The sequence below is a fragment of the Emydura macquarii genome, unplaced genomic scaffold (assembly GCF_026122565.2).
Source record: "Emydura macquarii macquarii isolate MOO-44397 ecotype Brisbane River unplaced genomic scaffold, CSIRO-AGI_Emac_v2 contig_1300, whole genome shotgun sequence".
Lineage (NCBI taxonomy): Eukaryota > Metazoa > Chordata > Testudines > Chelidae > Emydura > Emydura macquarii.
The window spans coordinates 1435955-1456199 of record NW_027131437.1 but is presented as its reverse complement, the minus strand read 5'-3'; the positions used below and the strand labels follow the sequence as shown (position 1 = coordinate 1456199).

The 20245-nt window shown below is 48.7% G+C and overlaps 1 protein-coding gene across 6 annotated transcripts in view; it reads right to left on the bottom strand.

Annotated features, from left to right (window-relative positions):
• AGBL5 (AGBL carboxypeptidase 5) overlaps positions 1 to 20245 on the bottom strand; it is a 43654-nt gene that overhangs the window by 22902 nt on the left and 507 nt on the right. For 2 of the 6 annotated variants that reach the window (XM_067550497.1, XM_067550501.1), the window contains exons 2-7: positions 19719 to 19824; positions 18363 to 18669; positions 17465 to 17636; positions 15063 to 15229; positions 4524 to 4701; positions 423 to 601 (exon numbers count right to left, since the gene is read on the bottom strand). In XM_067550497.1, coding sequence (XP_067406598.1) covers positions 423 to 601; positions 4524 to 4701; positions 15063 to 15229; positions 17465 to 17636; positions 18363 to 18595 — 929 coding nt within the window. In that variant the 5' untranslated portion in view covers positions 18596 to 18669; positions 19719 to 19824. Of the gene's footprint in view, positions 1 to 422; positions 602 to 4523; positions 4702 to 11871; positions 12007 to 15062; positions 15230 to 16653; positions 16858 to 17336; positions 17637 to 18362; positions 18670 to 19718; positions 19825 to 20245 lie in introns of those variants that run through there. The other 4 variants (XM_067550496.1, XM_067550498.1, XM_067550499.1 and 1 more) reach the window with 4 other exon arrangements.

Genomic DNA, 20245 nt, shown 5'->3' with positions numbered 1-20245 from the left:
CCTGCTTGCAAGCACTGAGGCAGGCGCTGGGGAGGTTGGAAGAAACCTGAGCTCTGCACCAGGCGGGTGATTCTTGCTCTAAGCTCTGTGCATGGTTTGGCAAGTGATTTAGGATCCCAAACAGCTGGGTGTAATCATGGCCTTCAAGAACATTTTTGTTCATCTGGAGCTGGCCCTGACCTGCTGATCCCTGAGAGTTTAGAGCCCTGCTCAGCTGCTGACTGACTTGGAGCTTCTGATGCAAACAGAAGCAGTCAGCAGCTCAGCCTGGGCTGTTCGGTAGCTGCCCCGGAAGTTGGCACCTAGCTCTGTTGATTACTGCCAGCCCCTCAGTGCTCCTGCCAGCATGTAAGCTTAGCCTCTGCCTCCAGGCAGGTGTGCAGAGGGGCCGGGGCGACATCCGCCACCAGCGCGGCTCTCACCGGTAATGGCCTCGCACCACTCCATCCGGGTTCAGCATGGGCATGAGCTTGAAGATGAACATGCGCCTCAGCATCTGGGCTCGGGGGTCAGCCTCCCGCAGAATGAACTCCAGGAAGCCATTGAAGACAAAGCTGGAGGGCGTTTCCCCTGGGTGAACTCTGCTGCTCAGGAAGAAGACCTAGTGAAGAGACACTCAAGAGCTACTGACTGTTCCCTTCCCAGCCTTGTGCACACCCGAGCCCCTCTGGAGCTCCACCCATGCATCAGCCCAAGAACTGCACATTTCTCAGGGCTCTGCACCACATCCCACCCCAGCAACCCGCCCCACTGGTGCAGAATGTGAGCCCAACCTCATTGCTAAGCTTCAGATTCGGTCATAGGTGTTTTTAGTAGGCCATGGGCAAGAAACAAAAATTCACAGAAGCCACAACCTGTCCCTGACTTTTACTAAAAATACCCGGGCAGGGGGGACACGACGACGACGACCAGCTGCCAGGGCTTGCAGCTGCTCCAGCGCGCTGGCCAGCCAATCAGCTGGCAGCTGCTCCAGCCTAGCCCAGAAGTCACAGAATCCATGATCTCCATCACCAAATTGTCTCCTTACTCCTCGCATCTGAACACTCCACATAGTTTCTGTTTCAATGTGCAGCTGCAGTCAAAAAAGCTAACAGACTGTTAAGAACCATTAGCAAAAGGACAGAAAATATCATGATGCCATTCTATAAATCCATGGTACAACCACACCTTGAATACTGTACGCAGATTTGGTCACCCCATCTCAAAAAAGACAGGTTAGAATTGGAAAAGATGCAGAGAAGGGCAACAAAATGATTAGGGGGATGGTACAGGTTCTCTATCAGGAGAGATTAAAAAGACCGGGTCTGTTCAGCTGTTCAATGGCTCCGTGTCTAGCTGGCAACCGGTCACAAGCGGAGTGCCCCAGGTGTTGGTCCTGGGGCCGGTTTTGTTCAACATCTTCATTAATGATCTGGAAGATGGGGTAGATTGCACCCTCAGCAAGTTTACGGATGACACTAAGCTGGGGGGAGTGGTAGATACCCTGGAAGGTAGGGATAGGATACAGAAGGACCTAAACAAACTGGAGGATTGGGCCAAAAGAAATCTGATGAGGTTCAACAAAGAAAAGTGCAGAGTCCTCCATTTAGGAAGGAAGAATCCCATGCACAGCTATAGACTGGGGACCGACGAGCTAGGCAGCAGCTCTGCAGAAAAGGACCTGGGGGTAACAGTGGATAAAAAGCTGGATATGAGTCAGCAGTGTGCCCTGGTTGTCAAGAAGGCTAATAGCATATTGGGCTGCATTAGTAGGAGCATTGCCAGCAGGTCGCGGGAAGTGATCATTCCCCTCTATTCGGCATTGGTGAGGCCGCATTTAGAGTATTGTGTCCAGTTTTGGGCCTCCCACTACAACAAGGATGTGGAGAAGTTGGAGAGAGTCCAGCGGAGGGCAACAAAAATGATGAGGGGGCTGGAGCACAGGACTTATGAGGAGAGGCTAAGGGAACTACGCTTGTTTAGTCTGCAGAAGAGAAGAGTGAGGGGGGATTTGATAGCGGCCTTTAACTACCTGAAAGGGGGTTCCAGGGAGGATGGAGCTAGGCTGTTCTCGGTGGTGGCAGATGACAGAACTAGGAGCAATGGTCTCAAGTTGCACGGGGGGAGGTCTAGGTTGGACATTAGGAAAAAGTTTTTCCCTAGGAGGGTGGTGAAGCACTGGAATGGGTTACCTAGAGAGGTGGTGGAATCTCCATCTTTAGAGGTTTTTAAGCTGAGGCTTGACAAAGCCCTGGCTGGGATGATATAGCTGAGGTTAGTCCTGCTTTGAGCAGGGGGTTGGACTAGATGACCTCTGAGGTCCCTTCCAACTCTAATATTCTATGATTCTACCTCTCTCCATTGTGAAAACTGACCATTTATTCCTACCCTTCGTTTCCTGTCCTGTTACTGATCTAAGGGAGGACCTTCCCTCTGATCTCATGACTGCTTACTTTGTTTAAGAACTTTTGATGAGGGACGTTGTCAAAGGCTTTCTGAAAATCTGAGTACACTATATCCACTGGATCACCCTTGTCCACGTTTGTTGACCCCCTCAAATGATTCTAATAGATTGGTGAGACATGATTTCCCTTTAGAAAAACCATGTTGATTCTTCCCCAACAAACTGGATTCATCCAATGTCTGATACTTCTGTTCTTTACTATAGTTTCAACTAGTTTGCCTGGTACTGAAGTTCGGTTTACCAGCCTGTAGTTGCCAGGATCGCCTCTGGAGCCTTTTGAAAAGATTCACGTTACATTGGCTATCCTCCAGTCACGTGGTACGGAGGCTGATTTAAGTTACTTACCTCAGTAGTTCTGCAATTTCACATCTGAGTTCCTTCAGAACTCTTGGGTGATACCATCTGGTCCTGGGGACTTATTACTGTTTAATCTATTAGTTTGTTCCAAAACCTCCTCTATCAACACCTCAGTCTGGGACAGTTCCTCACGTTACCTCAAAAGAATAGCTCAGGTGTGACAATTTCCCCTCACATCACCCACAGTGAAGACCAATGTGAAGAATTCATTTAGCTCTATGCACTGGCTTGGTCTTCCTCAAGTGCTCCTTTAGCACCTCAAGTGTCCAGCGACCCCACTGATTGCTTGGAAGGCCTCCTGCTTCTGATGGACTTTTTAAAATATTTTTCCCGTTTGTTTTTGTCTCTTTTGCTAGTTGCTCTTCAAAGTCATCTCTGGCCTGCCTGATTATACGTTCACATTTGACTGGCCAGAGTGTATGCTCCTTTGTCTTTTCTTCAGTAGGATCTGACTTGCAATTTTTGTCTCTACCCACCAATTTTACTCTGTTGTTTAGACATGGTGGCATTTGTTTGGTCCTCTTACTGCTTTTTTTATTCGGGGGCTCGTTTAAATGTATACTTTCTTATAGTGTTTTTGAGGAGAGTTTCCATGACGCTTGCAGGCATTTCACTCTTGTGACTATTCCTTTTAATTTCCATTTAACTAACGTACTCGTTTTTGTATAGTTCCTCTTTTTGACGTTAAATGTGACTGTGATGGGTTTCTTGGTATTTCCCTGCCTCCCAAGGATGTTAAATTTAATTACATTATGGTCACTATTACTGAGTGCTTCAGCTGTATTCACCTCTTGCACCAGATCCTGTGTGCCACTTAGGACTGAATCAAGAGTTTCCTTTCCCATGGTGGGGTCCAGGACTACCTGCTCCAAGAAGCAGCTATTAACGGTGTCTAGAAATTTGATCTCTGCATCCCGTCCTGAGGGGACCTGTCCCCAGTCAGTAGGGGAGAGCTGCAATCCCCCAATATTATTGAGTTTTCTATTTTTAGAGCCTCTCTAGTCTCCCTGAGCCTTTCACAATCACCACCACCATCCTGGGCAGGTGGTCGGTACTACTATATCCCAGCTACTCTACTCTTATTATTCAAGCGGGGAATGTCTACCCAGAGATATTCTGTGGTACAGCTGGATTCATTTCAGATTTGTATTGTATTTGACTCTGCTTTCTCTCATGTATAGTGACACTCACCCACCAGCGCGACCTACTCTGTCATTCCCATATATTTTGTACATGGGTATTACCATGTCCCACTGATTATCATTGTTCCACCAAGTTTTTGTGATGCCCATGACGACAATATCCTCATTTAATACCTGGCACTCAAGGTCACCCATCTCAGTATTTTGACTTCCAGCATTTGCATAGGAGCACTTACAACATTTAGTTGTCTGCCTTCACATGACGTCACTGAATGGGACTCTCATTTGACTTTCTCTTCAGCTCTTACCTGTACTTTATCAACTTCTGCCCTCCCCTCTTTACTAGGATCAAGAGGAAACCCGTTAATATGTCCTCCACTAAGGGATGGCGCCCACCAGCAGGGCAAGGCTGCTCCACAGCATCCTCTGGGGTTGGATTCAAGGCACTGCCATGTACAAGAATCAGACATGCCAGCAAGCAGGACAGCCCATCTGTGGGGAGAATGTCGGCTCCAGGACTCCCAGGCAGTCCCCCTCGGCTGACGGCTAACAGCCACCCCCGAAGGCAGCCAGTGACTCACCCTCTTCCCTGCAAAGCAATGTGGCCGAGGAGTGGCTTCATCAGGGAACAGCTTGTCCAGCCTGGGCTCTCGCTCCACCCTCATGCCGTGGCAGGAGGTGATGGTGAGCAGGTCCACCCGCAGGTTGTCCAGGGAGCGGCACAGCAGCTCTCGATGGTAATAGATGGAGTCGAGGGAGCTGCAGGGCGAGATGACAGAGTCCTCAGTGCAGAAAGACCCTGCAGAGAAGCTGTGACAGCCGGCTCAGCCCTGTCACTGCCAGAGGAAGGAAGGGCAGCTACCCCCCACCAGCGGGGCACTTCAATGGAGAAGGAAATCCCAGGCCTCAGCACTAGGGAGGGGGGGCCCACCTTCCCAGCCAGGGGATTCACCACGGAACCCTTTATTCCCCCAGACCAGGAGACAGGCCCCACCAAGGAGGACTAACAGCTTCCCTCCTGAGTTTGGAAGGTGGCCACTAACCTGAGCAGAGTGTCTCCTGCCAATGACACCCCCCCTCCCCTTGCAGGCTCATAGGCTCCATTCTGGCTGCATTCCCTTTGGAAGCAAGTCCCACAAACCAGGTACCTTCTCCTGGCTTCCCTCAGTGCCGGCTCTGCTTCCTCTCCCAGAACAGTTCTGGGGCCCTTGGCAAGGTCTGCAGCCCTGCTTCACTACCCACCACTCACCAGTCTAAGAGCAGGAGGCCCTAAGCTTGTCTAGTTCTGAATCTTGCCTGGAACATGGTGGCAGGAGCCCAACCCTCTGTGCCTCCTCTATTATTTGCACTGCAGCAGCCCACAGGCCCCACTCAAGACCACCAGCACGGGTGCTGCACAAACCGTCCTCACCCCCGAGAGCTGGCAGCTGCCAGGCAGAGCAGACACGCAGCTGGTGTAACTAGCTGGTGGAGGGAGCAGGCAAGGGAGGCAGGCGCACAGGATTCCGGGGCATCGGAGTGCTTTGCAGGATTGAGAGTGGTGGTTTGCTGTCAACAAGAGGCATTGGCCTCAGAAGTCCCTACCGGCCGCCTCCCACTTAGCAGCCGACAGCTCCCACAGGCATCACAGCACAAGGACATCTTGGAAAGGGTGTTAAGGAAGGACATGGTTGCCTCTTTACAGATTAGTTCAAGGGCACTGCCTGTGGGAGCAGCAGGTGGATAGGTAATAACGACCGGTGCTTCCTGCAGGAGGAGGGATGCCCTGGTGAGATGCAAGAGCGGACTCAGGGAAGCAGCAGAGCTGTAAAAGGAATGACATGCCGCTTGTACTGGGTACAGCGGAGGCAGTGCAGGGGTCCCCAGGGGCTGACATGACCAGAGTGCTGGCCAGGAAGATGATCTTACAGCAACAGCATTCTGGACAGATCCAAGGGCAAAGTGGACACCCAGGAGGTCAGAGAGGAAGGGGCAGCAATAACCAAACAGGGCACATGAGGAGTGGCCTGTTGGGATAAAGTGGAAATTTCTGTAATATTTTTATTATTTTTAAAATATTTATATTTATTTTAATATTAATAATATTTATTATTTACTTATTATTTTATTAATCCTATATGTGCCTCAGTTTCTCCTCCTGCAAGACTGCACAATGGGGTTCACTACAGTTTGGCTGGGCTCTGGGCGGAGCACAATGGTCTATGCTTTAGCCTTCAGTTCTCTGTGCTGACCTAAGGACTTCCGCGGCTGTGTTCCAGCTGACTAACAAACCCAGTGCTGTGAGGGTGTCACTGCAAATGCTGGCCGAGGGACATTAGTTCCTGAAGAATGGCCAAGTCTCCAGCAGGAGTCTGTCTCAGTTGGATCACTGAGTGGAGTTCACAGGGCGAAGCAGGGTGCTGCAGACCCAGAGGCCCAGTCTAAGGAGGTGGTGAAGCCACGTGGGTTACCCTGGAGGGAGAGAGAGACCCCTCGGGGGGTCAAACTCATGGCAGGGGTTCTTCCTAGAGACCGTTCCAAAGCCAGGCTGTAGCCCCAACCACATGGATCCATGACACCTATATGAGGGATTCAGTGGGGGGGGGGGGGGGGGGGGGGGGGGGGGGTGTGTGTGTGTGTGTGTGTGTGTGTGTGTGTGTGTTGTGTGTGTGTGTGTGTGTGTAAGGGTTTAGCTTGGAAGTGCTGTGCGGAAGCACCAACAAGATATGGCCTAGCTGTGCAGGTCCAGAGAAGAAGGAATCAGAGATGATGCCCAGGTGACAAAGAGGATGGTGGTGCTGACAGACTAGTCAGTACGGGCAAGGAGATGATTTTCCCTGTTTACGGTATTGGTGAGACCGATACTCAAATATGGCCTCCAGTTCTGGAGTCCACATTTTAAAAAGATGTTGAAAAATCATAGAGTGCGCAGAAAAGAGCCACAAAAATGATTCAAGGGCCAGAGAAAATGCCCTGTGGTGAGAGACCTGACGAGCTCAATCTGTTAAAATTATCAAAAAGAAGACCGAGAGGTGACTTGATTACAGTGTGTAAGTATTTTCGTGGGGAGAAAATACTAAGGCGTTCTTTACAACAGGATTTTTGTCAGCAAAACTTTTGTCAGTCAAGGGTGTGAAAAAACACACCACTGGCCGACATACATTTCGCCAACAAAAGGGCCGGTGTGGACAGCACTATGTCGGCAGGAGATGCTCTCCTGCTGACATAGCTACCACCACTTGTCTTGTTAATTATGCTGGCGGGAGAGCTCTCTCCTCTCGGCAGAGAGCGGCTACATGAGACCTTAGAACTCTGCCACTGTAAGGTTTGTAATGTAGAAAAAGCCTAAGTACTAAAAGGCTCTTGAATTTAGTGGGAAAAGGCATAAACAAGAGCCAATGGCTGGCAGACCAATTCAAATTAGACATAAAACGCATTTTTAACATTGAGGGTGATGGTGGAACAAGCTACCAAGGGAAGTGGTGCCTTCTCCGTCTCTTGATGGCTTTAAATCAAGACTGGCTGCCATTCTGGGAAATGCCTGAGCCAAACTCAAGTTGCTGGGCTCCTTACAAAGGTAAATGGTGATGTTTAACGGCCTGTGATATACAGCAGGTCAGACTGAATGACCCAATGGTCTCTCCTTGCCTTAAATTCTTTCACTGATAGATTAAATGTACAGATACAAGAGACTGGGGCAGGGGAGGGAAGCACACTAGTGTAGCTGAACTTGTTACTACATTTCAGTTGATAGTGAGAGCTGTGGGCGGAGGTGAGAGTTCAACTTGTGAGTCTTCAGCACAAAGATGTTAGGTAAACGTGATCATTCTCATAACTATAGGCCCGTCAGTCTGACAGCGATCCCAGGCAGCTGATATGGGACTTATCAGTAAAAAAATTAATAAAGCAATGCACATTGGAAAACATCATCCCAACTATACATATAAAATGATGAGGTCTAAATTAGCTGTTACCACTCAGGAAAGAGAACCTGGAGTCATTGTGGATAGTTTTCTAAAAAAACATCCACTCAATGTGCAGGGGCATCCAAAAACGTGAACACAACGTTAGGAATCATTAGGAGAGGGCTAGAGAATAAGACAGAAAATATCATATTGCCTTTTTAAAAATCCATGGCACACCCACATCTTGAACACTGTGTGCAGATCTGGTCACCCCATCTCAGAAAAGATATATTGCAACTGAAAAGGTACAGAAGCTATGAGGAGAGATTAATAAAACTGGGACTTTTCAGCTTGGAAAAGAGACGACTAAGGGAGGGATATGATAGAGGTCTATACAATCATGACTAGTGTGGAGAAAGTAAACAGGGAAATGTTATTTACTCCTCATAACACAAGAGCTAGGGGTCACCAAATGAAATTAGTAGACAGCAGGTTTAAGATGAACAAAATGAAGTACTTTTTCACGCAACACACAGTCAACCTATGGAACTCCTTGCCAGAGGATGTTGTGAAGGCCAAGACTATAACGGGGCTCAAAAAAGAACTAGGTAAGATTGTGGAGGATAGGTCCATCAGTGGCTATTAGCCAGGATGGGCAGAGGTGCAAAACCATGCTCTGAAGTGTCCCTAGCCTCTGTTTGCCAGAACCTGAGAATGGGTGACAGGGGATGGATCACTCAATGACTGTCTGTTGTTTGTTCCCTGTGAAGCACCTGGCATTGGCCACTGTCGGAAGACAGGATACTTGGCTAGATGGACCACTGGTCTGACCCAGTATGGCCATTCTTATATTTTTAAATAATTAAAAGAGGATAATATAATTAATGCAAATCAACATGGGTTTATGGAAAGCAGGTCCTTTCAAAAGAACCTGATATCTTTCTTTGATGAGATTACAAGTTTGGTTGACAAAAGTAATAGTGTTGACGAAATAGACTTCTCTATGTTTGACTTGGTATCATATGACATTTCGATTAAAAAGCTAGAACAATCTAAAATTAACATGGCATACAGTAAATGGATTAAAAACTGGCTATCTGATAAGTCTCAAAATGTAACTGTAAACAGAGAATTGTCATCGAGTGGATGTTTCCAATGGGTTCCCAGAAGGATCAGTTCTTGGCCCTATGCTATTTAACATTTTTATCAGTGACATGAAAGAAAACAAAATCATCACTTGTAAAATTTGCAATGACACAAAAATGGGGGGAGTGGTAAATAGTGAAGAGGACAGGTCCTTGGATCACAGCAATCTGGATTGCTTGGTAAACTGTGTACATATGCATGTTAATATGGCCAAGTGTAAATGTATCCATTGAGGAACAAAGACCATAGGTCACAGGCCATTCTTACAGGCTGGGGGACTGTACCCTGGGCAGCTGTGCCTCTGAAAAAGATTTTGGGTTTGTGGTGGATAATCAGCTGAACTTGAGTTCCCAGCGTGAACTGTCATTAAAAGAGCTAATGTGACCCTGGGATTCACACAGAGGGAACTCTTGAGAAGGAGTAGAGAGATTCGTTTACCTCTATATTTGGCACTGGCACAACCTCTGCTGGAATACTGTGTCCAGTTCTGGTGTCTCCAATTTAACAGCATCCTTCTTGAATTATGGAGAGTTCAGAGAAGAGCCATGAGAATGATTAAATGATTAGAAAACCTGCCTTATAATGATAGACTAAATAGACAGCTTCTTGAGTCTAACAAAGAGAAGGTTGACGGGTAACTTGATCAGTGTCTGTAAGTTTCTACAGGGGGAACAAATAATGGACTCTTCATTCTATCAGAGAAAGGTCTAGCATGAGCCAATGTCTGGAAATTGAATCTAGACAAATTCAGACTGGAAATAAGGTGTAAATGACTAACGGTGAGCATAATTAATGATACAAACAATGTATCAAGGGTTGCGGTAGATTCTCCACTGACAACGTTTCAATCAAGGCTGGACTTTTCTCAGAAAGATTTGCTCTAGGCGTTATTGCAGGGCAGCTCGCTGCCCTGTGTTATGCAGGTCAGACTAGATGATCAACAATGGTTCCTTCTGGCCTTGGTATCTAGGAACCCATGTGAGTGGCTAGGATTACCTTGAGCAGGTATAGACTCCCGTGGCAGCCCCTGTTCAGCGGGAGGGAGAACCATGCACCAAAGACACTGAGGCAGTGATCAGAACACTGAGAACCAGGCAAGGACACTCACAAAAGCAAAGAGAGGACATGGTGGTGGTCAGGGCAAAGAGGACAAGGATGAAGTAGAGGCTGAGAGGAGGCCCTGGAAGAGCTTGGTAAGGATCTTGTGCTAGCCATTGCAGCCAACCAATTGAAGAGTTCAGGGAGGAAGGGCCTTCTGATTGGGCATACCTCTGCTCCAATGGCTGCAGGAGCAGGGCAACAGGATGGGCTGCTTCCGGAGTCACAATTCTCGAGGCAGAGAAGAATGCAGGAGTACTTGTTCATTGGGGGACAGACGGCTGGGAGTGAGAGATCTGCTCTCCAGCCTCCCTTCTCACAAGTGGGCAAAGTTACCAAGGATGGGGCATGAGAACTGGAACAGGCCTAATCCAGGCAGGAAGAGAAGCACCTAGAAACAAAGTGCATGGGGCAGCATCCAAGGCATTTCGGATTTTAGCAGAAGACCTGGATGTGACCTGAGTGACGTCTGCGACCAGAGGGACCCTGCTTGGCTCTGGGCAACAGCTAGGCAATGATGTGACAACTGGTCTGTAACTTTTGCCTGCTTCGGAATTTACCATGGAAAGTAGTTTTTTAATAAAGAATGTTATAAATATAAACAGCTGCAAGAGAACCAGACAAAGAAATTAAATTAGTCTAAACCTAATAGGCCACATTAATATAATGCAAATACTGAGTCAAAATCATGCTTGGTAAAAACAGAAGATGTGAAAGCGGAAATTTATACACCAAAATTGGTGTGTTGGATATTAGGCCTGCTCAGCAGACAAAACAACAAGGGGATAGACTATTCCACCCAGCACTGCCTTTCTGGGTCCTTAAAGACAGACTTGGGAAGGGAGAAACACACATGGAAGAACAGGCAGAAAAATAGAAGCTACTGGAGTGAGCTTCACCATTTCTGCTGCCACCCCCACCATCTCCTGGGACCCACACCATCTTCTGGGACTCTTTTTTTTATCCTAATCCTGACCAGCTAAAGTCAGAGAGAGGGACCCAAATGATCTCAGCATCCCTACCAGCTCCAGCTGAATCCCAGCCAGCACATGAGATGAAATGGGATTGGATGTTAACAGCAGTTCCAGCTCATACCAGCTATCTTGCCTTTTAGCCAAAGGGACAGTTACCTTCTTTAATACCATCTAAGAGACTGTCAAACTAGAGGCTTTTCTTTCTAAAACTTTCTCCAGCTAAAGGGAATGGGAACAAGAGATGTTGGCATAATTAAAGCCTTATTGAATACTTTACATTTCAAATGCTTTAACTGTTTTTCCTTCTTTTCCTCTATCTTTAATACAAAGTTTAAAGATTGTGACTAGTATTTGCCATAGTACAAAGCAAGCTGAAGTCTCTGTACACCTAACCCTGGACCTTGTTTAACACTGTTTAAAGTTAAACAGTGACTGAGTTAAATAGCCCCTTTGGACCACATAGCCATATATCCCACCTAAATACATACAACAGCAGGGAGCAGAGCTAGGAGGGGAATTCAGGAGGAAGCAGCACACTGCCAGAATTGGCAGTGCAGCGCCTGGCCTGCATGGGAGAAAGGAGGTATCTGTGAGTGCCCCTTGCCCACCAACTCATTCTTGTGCCACCTTCTGCCCCCAGGCTCTAGCTACTGCTTCCCTCCCCACAGCACCAAGAGTATCTTTGGGTAGTTGTCAGACACAGAAAGCTTTCACAGCTCTTTAAACCCTGGGAGATGTCGGCAGACCCCAGCCCACGGATCTGCACAGAAGAGGATTATCCTGCTCCCGCTTGGGTGATGGGGTAACCGAAGCGCTTGCTCACTTACAATGTCTCCCTGGCTTCCGGCTCTTCGTTTCTGCCCTTTGCTCTTCCTCTGGGGCCCTTTCTCGCTCTGTGCGCACCTGGGCATCTCTCTCCCTCAGCCCCGTTACAGCTGGCGCCTGCCTTCCGACTAATTGCTCTATAACGTTTAACACTTCTTTAAAGGTCGGTTTATCCTTCCATCTCCCTGACAGTCTCCTCCTCGTCTGCTCTACTGTCCCCATCCTTCCCCCACTCCCCAACTCCGTTGCACATCATACTGACTTATTCTTCCCTCTGGCTTTTTGCTCTCTGTAGTACTCCTCCCGCCCTCCCTAGCCCCCCAGGCACCAGCTGAGCTGAAGGATTCTTCCTCTCCTGGCTCTGGTGACAGCAGCCCAAAGACCCTCCCGTCACCCAGCCAGCCTCCATGGATGGCCTGCCCCAGTGTTCCTCCCTCTGTCGGGCTCATTTGGGGGGAAGGAAGAAACTTCTGCTCCTGCCTGAGAGCAGGTAAGTGGAAAAGTCAGGGGAAGTCTCTGCACTGCTATTGCCCCCATGCAGGGATGCACAGTGGTGCCCAAAATCCAGCCAAAGGGAAGGGGAGCAGCTGGGTCAAGCTGCCCCATGGCCAGTCCCTGTGGGCCTCTGTTGGACATCTATATGATCTGGGTGGGGGTGGGGAACAAAGCTGGGAGAGCACAGAATTCAAAACAGGCTGAGCTACTGAACTTGGGGGGAGATCAGGGCTGGGCACTGCAGAGCCCTGGAGAGGGACGGGGAGCCATCAGTTCAGAACACATGCAGAAGTCATGGGGCCCCACCATGCAGTCATGCATCCAGCAGTGTACCTGCCGAGGGCCAGCCCCGGCTGCGGGCATCCAGCACGGCTCAATCTGAAGCACAGCCACGACACGAGGGATCCCAGGCAATAGAACACAAGAGACTCGGAATGAGAGCTGGTTCCCTAGCATAAAGGTAGTGTTCTGTCCCTGCTACTGGTCTGCAAGTATCCACTGTATAACAAGCTGGGGGGATGGAGGTGAGTTGGGTCTAACGTACCCAGGATCCTTCAGGCTGGGGGCACAAGGCATCTGATACTCAGCACGCCCATGTGCTTCAAAACAGAAGGGGGGGGGGTGACCCCAAGCCAATGCGTCAGCACAGGACACAGGAGCACTCTGCCCCGTGGACAATGGCTGGGACTACCTTAATGGGCCCTTTGCAAGCAGCACTCCAAGAGAAACAAGTCTTGTTTAAAGCTGCAGCCAGGCTCTCTCAGGAGGCCTGGATGCCAGCTTCAGAGGCTGGAAATACGACATGCGCAAAGGCAGAGAAGGTCAACAAGCTTAGTTCCGAGAGGGTGCAGATTCCCAGCACTTCCATTCAAGATTCCCAACACACAGAGTAAGGCAGGAATCCAAGTAAAATACGCAGAATGTCTGAATTTTACAACCCTGCTCATCATTGGCTCTGCAGCACATGGATCTCCTCTCCAAGGAGTGCTCACCATTCTCTGAAAGCATCCAGGACAGGCTGGGGCTGGATCCGTCCAATGGGACAGGAGCAGAGAGGTTGCTGTTGTGTAGTGAAACACTGGCCCTGCTAGTCTGGTGGCCTGCCATGGGCACCACCCAAGGGCTGTGGATGGACTCGGGATCTGAGCTTTCAAGAGGACATTAACTCTTAGAAAGGAGCAGAGGAGGCTGGTCAGGAGAAAGGAAACTTGCTCAGCCAAAAGGAAAAGGCAGCTCCAAATTCTTGAGCAGACTCACAAGGCCCCAGGGAGAGAAAGTGCAGCAGAAGGAGCAAGTATCACAAAGGGATTTCCCACTCACTAGCCTGACAAAGTGGGAAGCACTAGTATTAGTAGGTCAAATTCATCCCTAGTGCAACATCATGGACTTCAGCAGCCAGGGATGAATTTGCCCCACTGAATGTAACTCCCAGGCCGGGACTGTAAACGTGGAGCAAGCGGTTGGATTCACAGTCCAGTTTCCTCTCTCTTCCTAATGCTAAAAGCGAGAGCTCCTGCTGCTCCCATGAGCCTTGTCAAACCCGGGCCATGGAAAGGCCAGAGATTCAGTGTGGCTGCCCCAGAACAGCAGCTCGTTGTGCTCAAAGACCACAGGCTTCATGTGCCAGCAAGTAAAATATGCCTTTTCAAATCCAAGGGAGCGCTTACATTCCCTGAATCTTCCCTGGGAAGCCATCAGCTGAGGAATGAAACTCACAAGGCTGCTGAAAGGAGTGAATGCCTTTGATTTGCCTTGAAAGAAAGAATTACTTTCTACTTGTCCAAGGAAAATGATGTAGGGCCATAACAGCAGAATATAGAGGAGCCTCACGGGCCAGGAAGCAATGCCGGTGGGAGAAGCTGCAACATAGAAGAGCTCTGCAGAGATCCTGGATGCCAGACACTGCCCCTTAGAGCTGGGCACCGGAATTAGCCTTCTGAGAAGGGGAGCAGGAGCAATTCTCAGAAACAGAGGAGGTTCTATGGAGCGAATGCCATGCATCCAGAGTACCTGGTGCTGACAATCAGCCCGAGAAGATTAGACCTCCCCGGTGATCAGGGTGGTAAGGGGAGGAAAAAGGTCTGTGCGAGATGATGTTCTGCAGTCAGGAAGTTTTTGCTTAGATGTGTCTCCTGGAACCGTTCTCAAAAAGCAACACCAGGGCTGCAGTGGTTCCACTCACCTTCTCCGCATTACAGATCCTTTAACACCTCTACGCTCTCAGTGCAAAACAACACAGGCTAGAGAAACCAGGGATGCTACAGAACCCAGTGCCCATCACTTCCGCTGCCTGCATCCTACACTTGGGTCCCAGGTGGCTGAGAGCTATGGAAATTACCGATCCACTCAGGATCCACTCACAGGGGATGCATGGAAGCTAGTCTGACCTTGGGATGGGGAATGCTATTTCTATTCCAGGAGGACACCCAAAATAAAGCCCAAAGGGCACCTCTGCTCATTTGCCCCCGCCAAGAACCACTCATTTGGGAACCCAGGCCGGTTCAGAGAAAATGGTTGAGGCTGCTCATTCCAGAGCTGGAGATAAGAGACACGATCCCACGGCACTATTACCCCAACTCCCCACCCAAGCAAGAACCACTGCAAAAGGGGTGGAAGACACCGTACTTTTGAACAGATCCAAAATTACAAGGATGGGAGAAGACAGGAAGAGAGAGAGGGTAACAAGGGTGGTGCGCACCTGCTGGGTGACATGTATTTACACTCCTCGAAGCGGCTGTCCAGTTGCGCCAGCATCTCCTGGCACTCCGTGTATGAGAAGGGGTAACAGAAGGCAAAGTAGGTGGTGGCGCCACGGTACTCCAGGAAGCGGTGCACAAAGGACAGCACAAACTGGGTCTCCATCATCTGGGACAGACACACACAAAGCAGATGCTGAGCAACTAGCACGGCTCCCAGGAGCAGAGAACCTCGAGCAGCCATCCCCCTGGGGGCACACAGCATAGCATACATGGCTACTGGCTGGCATCCTAGCGAAGCATTCCCTTGGCATTCCCTTGGCTCTAGCATTATACCACCACCCAGTACTGGATTCACCACTCAACAATGGCTGCAGCTTTGCAGTCAAACCCACAATCAAAGCAGCTTCCAGCCTACATTTGCTCTGTGTCCCCAAGAAGCCAAGACATCATCTCATAGAAACACAGGCTCTGCTTCACTGGATCAGACATTTGGTCCATCTAACTTTACTGCCTCCCTACAGCAATGGCCAAGAACTCAGACTTCAGAGAAAGGTGAAAAGCCCCACAGTACACTAAGCCTTGTGTGCAAAATTGACCAGGAAAGGATAGGGGACTCCTTCCTGTCCCCTCTGGCGATCTGCTGATACCCAAAGTCTGAGATACCGTTAGCCCACCTGAACCTGTCGATAGTCATCAAATTATTCAGCTCCCATCTAAATTCAGTGGCAACATCCCACCCATGCCATAATATATTTTCTGACAAGGTTTCATGCCCAAGCATTTGGGGAAGTTTTTTGGGTGGAAGGAAAGGCTTGGAAATGGGACAGTCCACTTCAGGAAATTTGAAATGGAATTAAGAGTCTTTCAACTCTTGGTTGGTTACTAAAACAAACCAAGGCCAGATCAGCAGTCACTGAGAGTCATTACAATCCACGGGTTACTGGTTCTCAGTCCATCTCCAGCAGTAACTGTACACATAACAAAGAGCAGCCTCTCCAAAGGCCAAGTGCTGAATAAGCCAAGAAAGCAAACTCACTGCAAAGGGGTGCATGTCAGGGCAGGAGCCAGGCACATTAGTGAAGCAGTGTGTGTGTGTGAGTGCAACCCTGCTGCTGCCCAGGCTGTCCCGCTGCACCCTCACCTCCACCAGCTTCCATTTCCCAGGTCTCTCAATCTAGCAGTTTTCAATTCATGGGTTTTTTTCCTTAAATATGGAACCATCATCTGAACAATCACATTTCAGTCTAAAAGGCTGTTTTCCCAGCTATAGTTACAACTGAAGACTTAGAGAAAAAATATCTTCAGTTTGCAGAAGGAGTTTCCTGTGAGTGACACTAATACACCAGGTGCGAGCTCTTGCCAAGGCTGTAGATGTCAGCTGAACACTGACAAATTCACAGCTGGAAACCAGACCAACCCATCTGTATGTTAACATTGTTCAAATGGGTGTTGAACTTGTAAAGATGTGTTTAGTCTCATAGATTGCTTGTAAACTGCTGTATGCATTAATCTCACTTGTAACAGCTATATCCTGTGCTATAAGGTAATTAGTAAGTTTTGCGTTACAAGTGTAAAAATGCCTGCTCTGACCTTGTGAACGTTGCAGGAAAAGTGGGCCCCACATCATCCAGAAGACCTATCAAGACTAAATGGGCCACTGTGGGAACATCATAATACAAAGGCTTGTGTATAGGCTCTCTTACACCCATAAAGGTGCTACCTGCAGCCCATGAGTTTAAATTCTGGAAGAGGGAAATAAAGATAAAAAAATCTTGTCAGCTCACTCTTTGCTGTTTGAGCTCTTACAAGGGTTGGAGCTAAGAAACAAAAAGCAGAGATCCCCACGTCAACCTGGGTTAGCCCTAAAAAGGCATTCAGTGCTGACAGATTACTACATCTGTCACCTTGCGAAACCACAGAATGAACTCATTTGTGTATATATATTGCCTGCTTTAATCTGTAAATAACTCATTTCTTTTTCCTAGCTAATGAATCCTTAATTAGTTTACTATAGCATCGGCTACCAGTGTTGTCTTTGGTGTGAGATCTGAGGTACAAATTGACCTTGGGTAAGGGACTGGTCTCTTGGGACTGGGAACAATCTGAATACTTTGTGATTTTTGGTGGAAGTGACCATTTATCACTAAGTCCAGCTCGCCTGGGTGGCATGATAGACTGGAGTGCCCACACGGACTGTCTGGGACTCCATGGTAAGACTGTTACAGAGACCCAGGAGTACACATTTTCCTTTACAAAGTTAAATCCTCTCTTACATGCTGCTCGCTGAGCCAAACAGAATGCTGATGAGTCCCAAAGCTGCAGCCAGGACCTGACCCCAACGCACCAATCCACCGTCACCTCCACGCAGCATCATCCCCCGATGCGCTCACTGCACGGATACCTCGAAGGTGGGCCGCTCCCGGATGCGCTCCCAGCGGGGCCTGACAGGCAGGGTCCTGACGAAAGGCGACATGCCTTGGGAATAGAGTTTGCTCTGCTTGTTCATGTTCAAGATGTTGATTTTGATCAGCTTGCCTGGAGCTCCTCCCTTTACACTGAAATAAAACCAGGATCTGAAAAGGACACAGAAGGAACCAGGTCAGTCTGTCAGCTGAGTAATCAAGCTGACATTCTTCTACATTACAGACAGGCTCTGTAATGCTCTGCCTGCTACTGCACAACAACTCTGGTCCTGGGCCACAAGCATTGGCAATCAGGTCAAAACCCTAATGGGACTCCAGCCATTAACAGTCACCTCAGCAACCTCAGGCCTCCTGGATTAAGACTGCAGCATAATCAGAGAAGTGGGCATGTAAAAGTGTCTCCCTTTTCCACAAAGCATCTCAGTCACATTGGCACCCGGTGACTTGAGGGACAGATTCTTTCCCTCTTAGTCCTGCAGAAGGTGACCGTGCCACAGGAGAGCCTGTATACTAGTCTGCCATGAGCAGCATCCACTGAACTGCCAGCTAAGTGCCCTGCTGCGAGAAGCTTTACTATTAGCATTGATGCAAGACGCAGTGAGGACCCAGAGGGATTCCGAGTGCCAGAGCAAGAGCTCTCTCTGCTTTCTCCAGGCTCTTTATGCACTTTGCAGTAGAAAGGTTCATGCTGCCATCAGCACCACACATGGCTAGAAGGCAAGAGATGGCCTAGGAACAGAGTAACATGCTCAAAAAATGCCAGGACTGGTAGCAGCTCATGTCAGCCTTGCCTCCTGCACAGGGAGAATGAAAGGAAGGCTCATTACACCCTTATCTCATCAGAAGATGCTCCACAAACCTCCCAAGTCCCTTTACCTGTTCCCATTTTCATACTCCGTTTCGGCACAGTCGGGCTTGGTCCACACATTGAATTCATAGTCAGCTGTGGGCAGAGAGCTGCCAAACACAGTAGACATGGTGCTGCCGTTGCTGTTGTTATTCCCAGCTACATCCCCTTCTCCTTCCTGATGTTCCACCTTCTCCACATGAGCCAGGTTCCCCGAGTCAAACTTGGAACTGAACAAGAGGCCGCCGCAGCGTATCTCCATGTTTAGCCCCCCACCGAGAGTGCGATTTCATCCTCTTGTCTGCAACAAGGCTGCTGCGTGGATGTCCTTGAGAGCTGAGGGGTACAGAAAACAACCCAACAATGAGAAGCGCCTCCCGAACCAGTAACTTGTGATTGTGGTATCATGCCTTCCTGGTTCCAGGGCCTCATCCAATCACGCACTGAGACCTACAAGGATTCTCTACAAAACCATTTTAATTGAGCCATCAAGTTATGCCCCTACACTCTTTGCCAGAATACATGGCCATCCGCACACTTCCTCTGCCTCCTATTTGTTCAGCTCAGACTCCACCTAGGGCCTGAAATAAGACTAGAGGCTATTTGTTTTTCTATACACAGGCAGCCCACTATTTAGAAGCACTCCTCCTCTTCCACTGCACCTTTTATCCTGAAGGATCCCAAGACATTTGGCAAACTTAAAACTGATGCAAATCAGCAGGGGCTGCTGGGAAACTCACTGCTTTTGGATATTGGACCACTTATTTAAGTCCTTAAATATGGATTTAGGAACTTAATTTTTGGCACTCACTTTTGAAAATCGTAACCAAAGAACAATAACATCACCAGTTGAGGGTGTGTGAAGAGAAAGGAGAAAGGAAAATCAGTTTGCCTTTCCTAGGCTTGGCAACTTGCTAAGAGCTTAATTACAGTACTCAGCCCCTACAGAGAGGGACACCCTCTAAGCTTAGGAGAGGTCCCCTCTTTTCTCCTGAGAGCAGGTAAGAGTGCAGTCTGAAAGGAAACCATTACAGACTTGTAAAATGAGCACAAGGAATCAATCCACCCTAAAATCACTAGGAATGAATTTAGCCTTTATATGCTGAAGACACTTTTATATAAAATGACTTTTTTTTTTTTTGGGGGGGGGGGAGAGAGAGAGAGAGAGAGAGAGAGAGAATAAGAATCTAGGAAGGTTTCTAGCCATCATATTTCCACAAATGAGATCACATTTATATACTGGCAAGAGACAGAACTGAACTCCAAAAATTCAGGATGACATCAACGCTGAAACCCCATGCGTTCATTTCCCTGTGAACCAATCAGTTGTGCTGAAGCAATCGGGCCAGGGTGGTGAGAGAAGCTCAAGGTATCCCATTTGTTACCTGCTGGATGAAGCAGGCTTCCAAATGCAGATGTTTTGCTAGTGGATCCTCCTCCCTCCTGCTTTTTAATGCTTCAGAGTACAAATCATTGCTCAAGCTGGCCAACCTATGGGGTGAAACACAGCACAACTCAAAGGCACTTAGAGACCATGGTCTTCAGCCCTGTATAATAACCGAGATGAAAGGTGGCACTGGCTCGCTGGGAAGGAGGATACATACACACTGAAAGCAGGTGACAGAGATGTCTCCCTCTGGTCCCGAGCAGTGCATGGAAGTGTACTGGGCCATCAAAGCAGCTCTCCAGCCCTGACAGGACAGGATCCCTGACCCCGGTTCACCCATCGCTGCGTTCCATCGGTATTGCGACGGGATTTCAGCAGGCAATACCTCGCACACAGTGCGGGGGGGCGGGGGGCTCAGTGCGGGCCGTGTGTTGCTAGGACACCGAGCGGATTTCACACAGCTCGGCGCCGACCTGCTCCCGACTCAGCCGGCCCGGAAGCCGGGCTGGGATGCAGCAGCAGCAG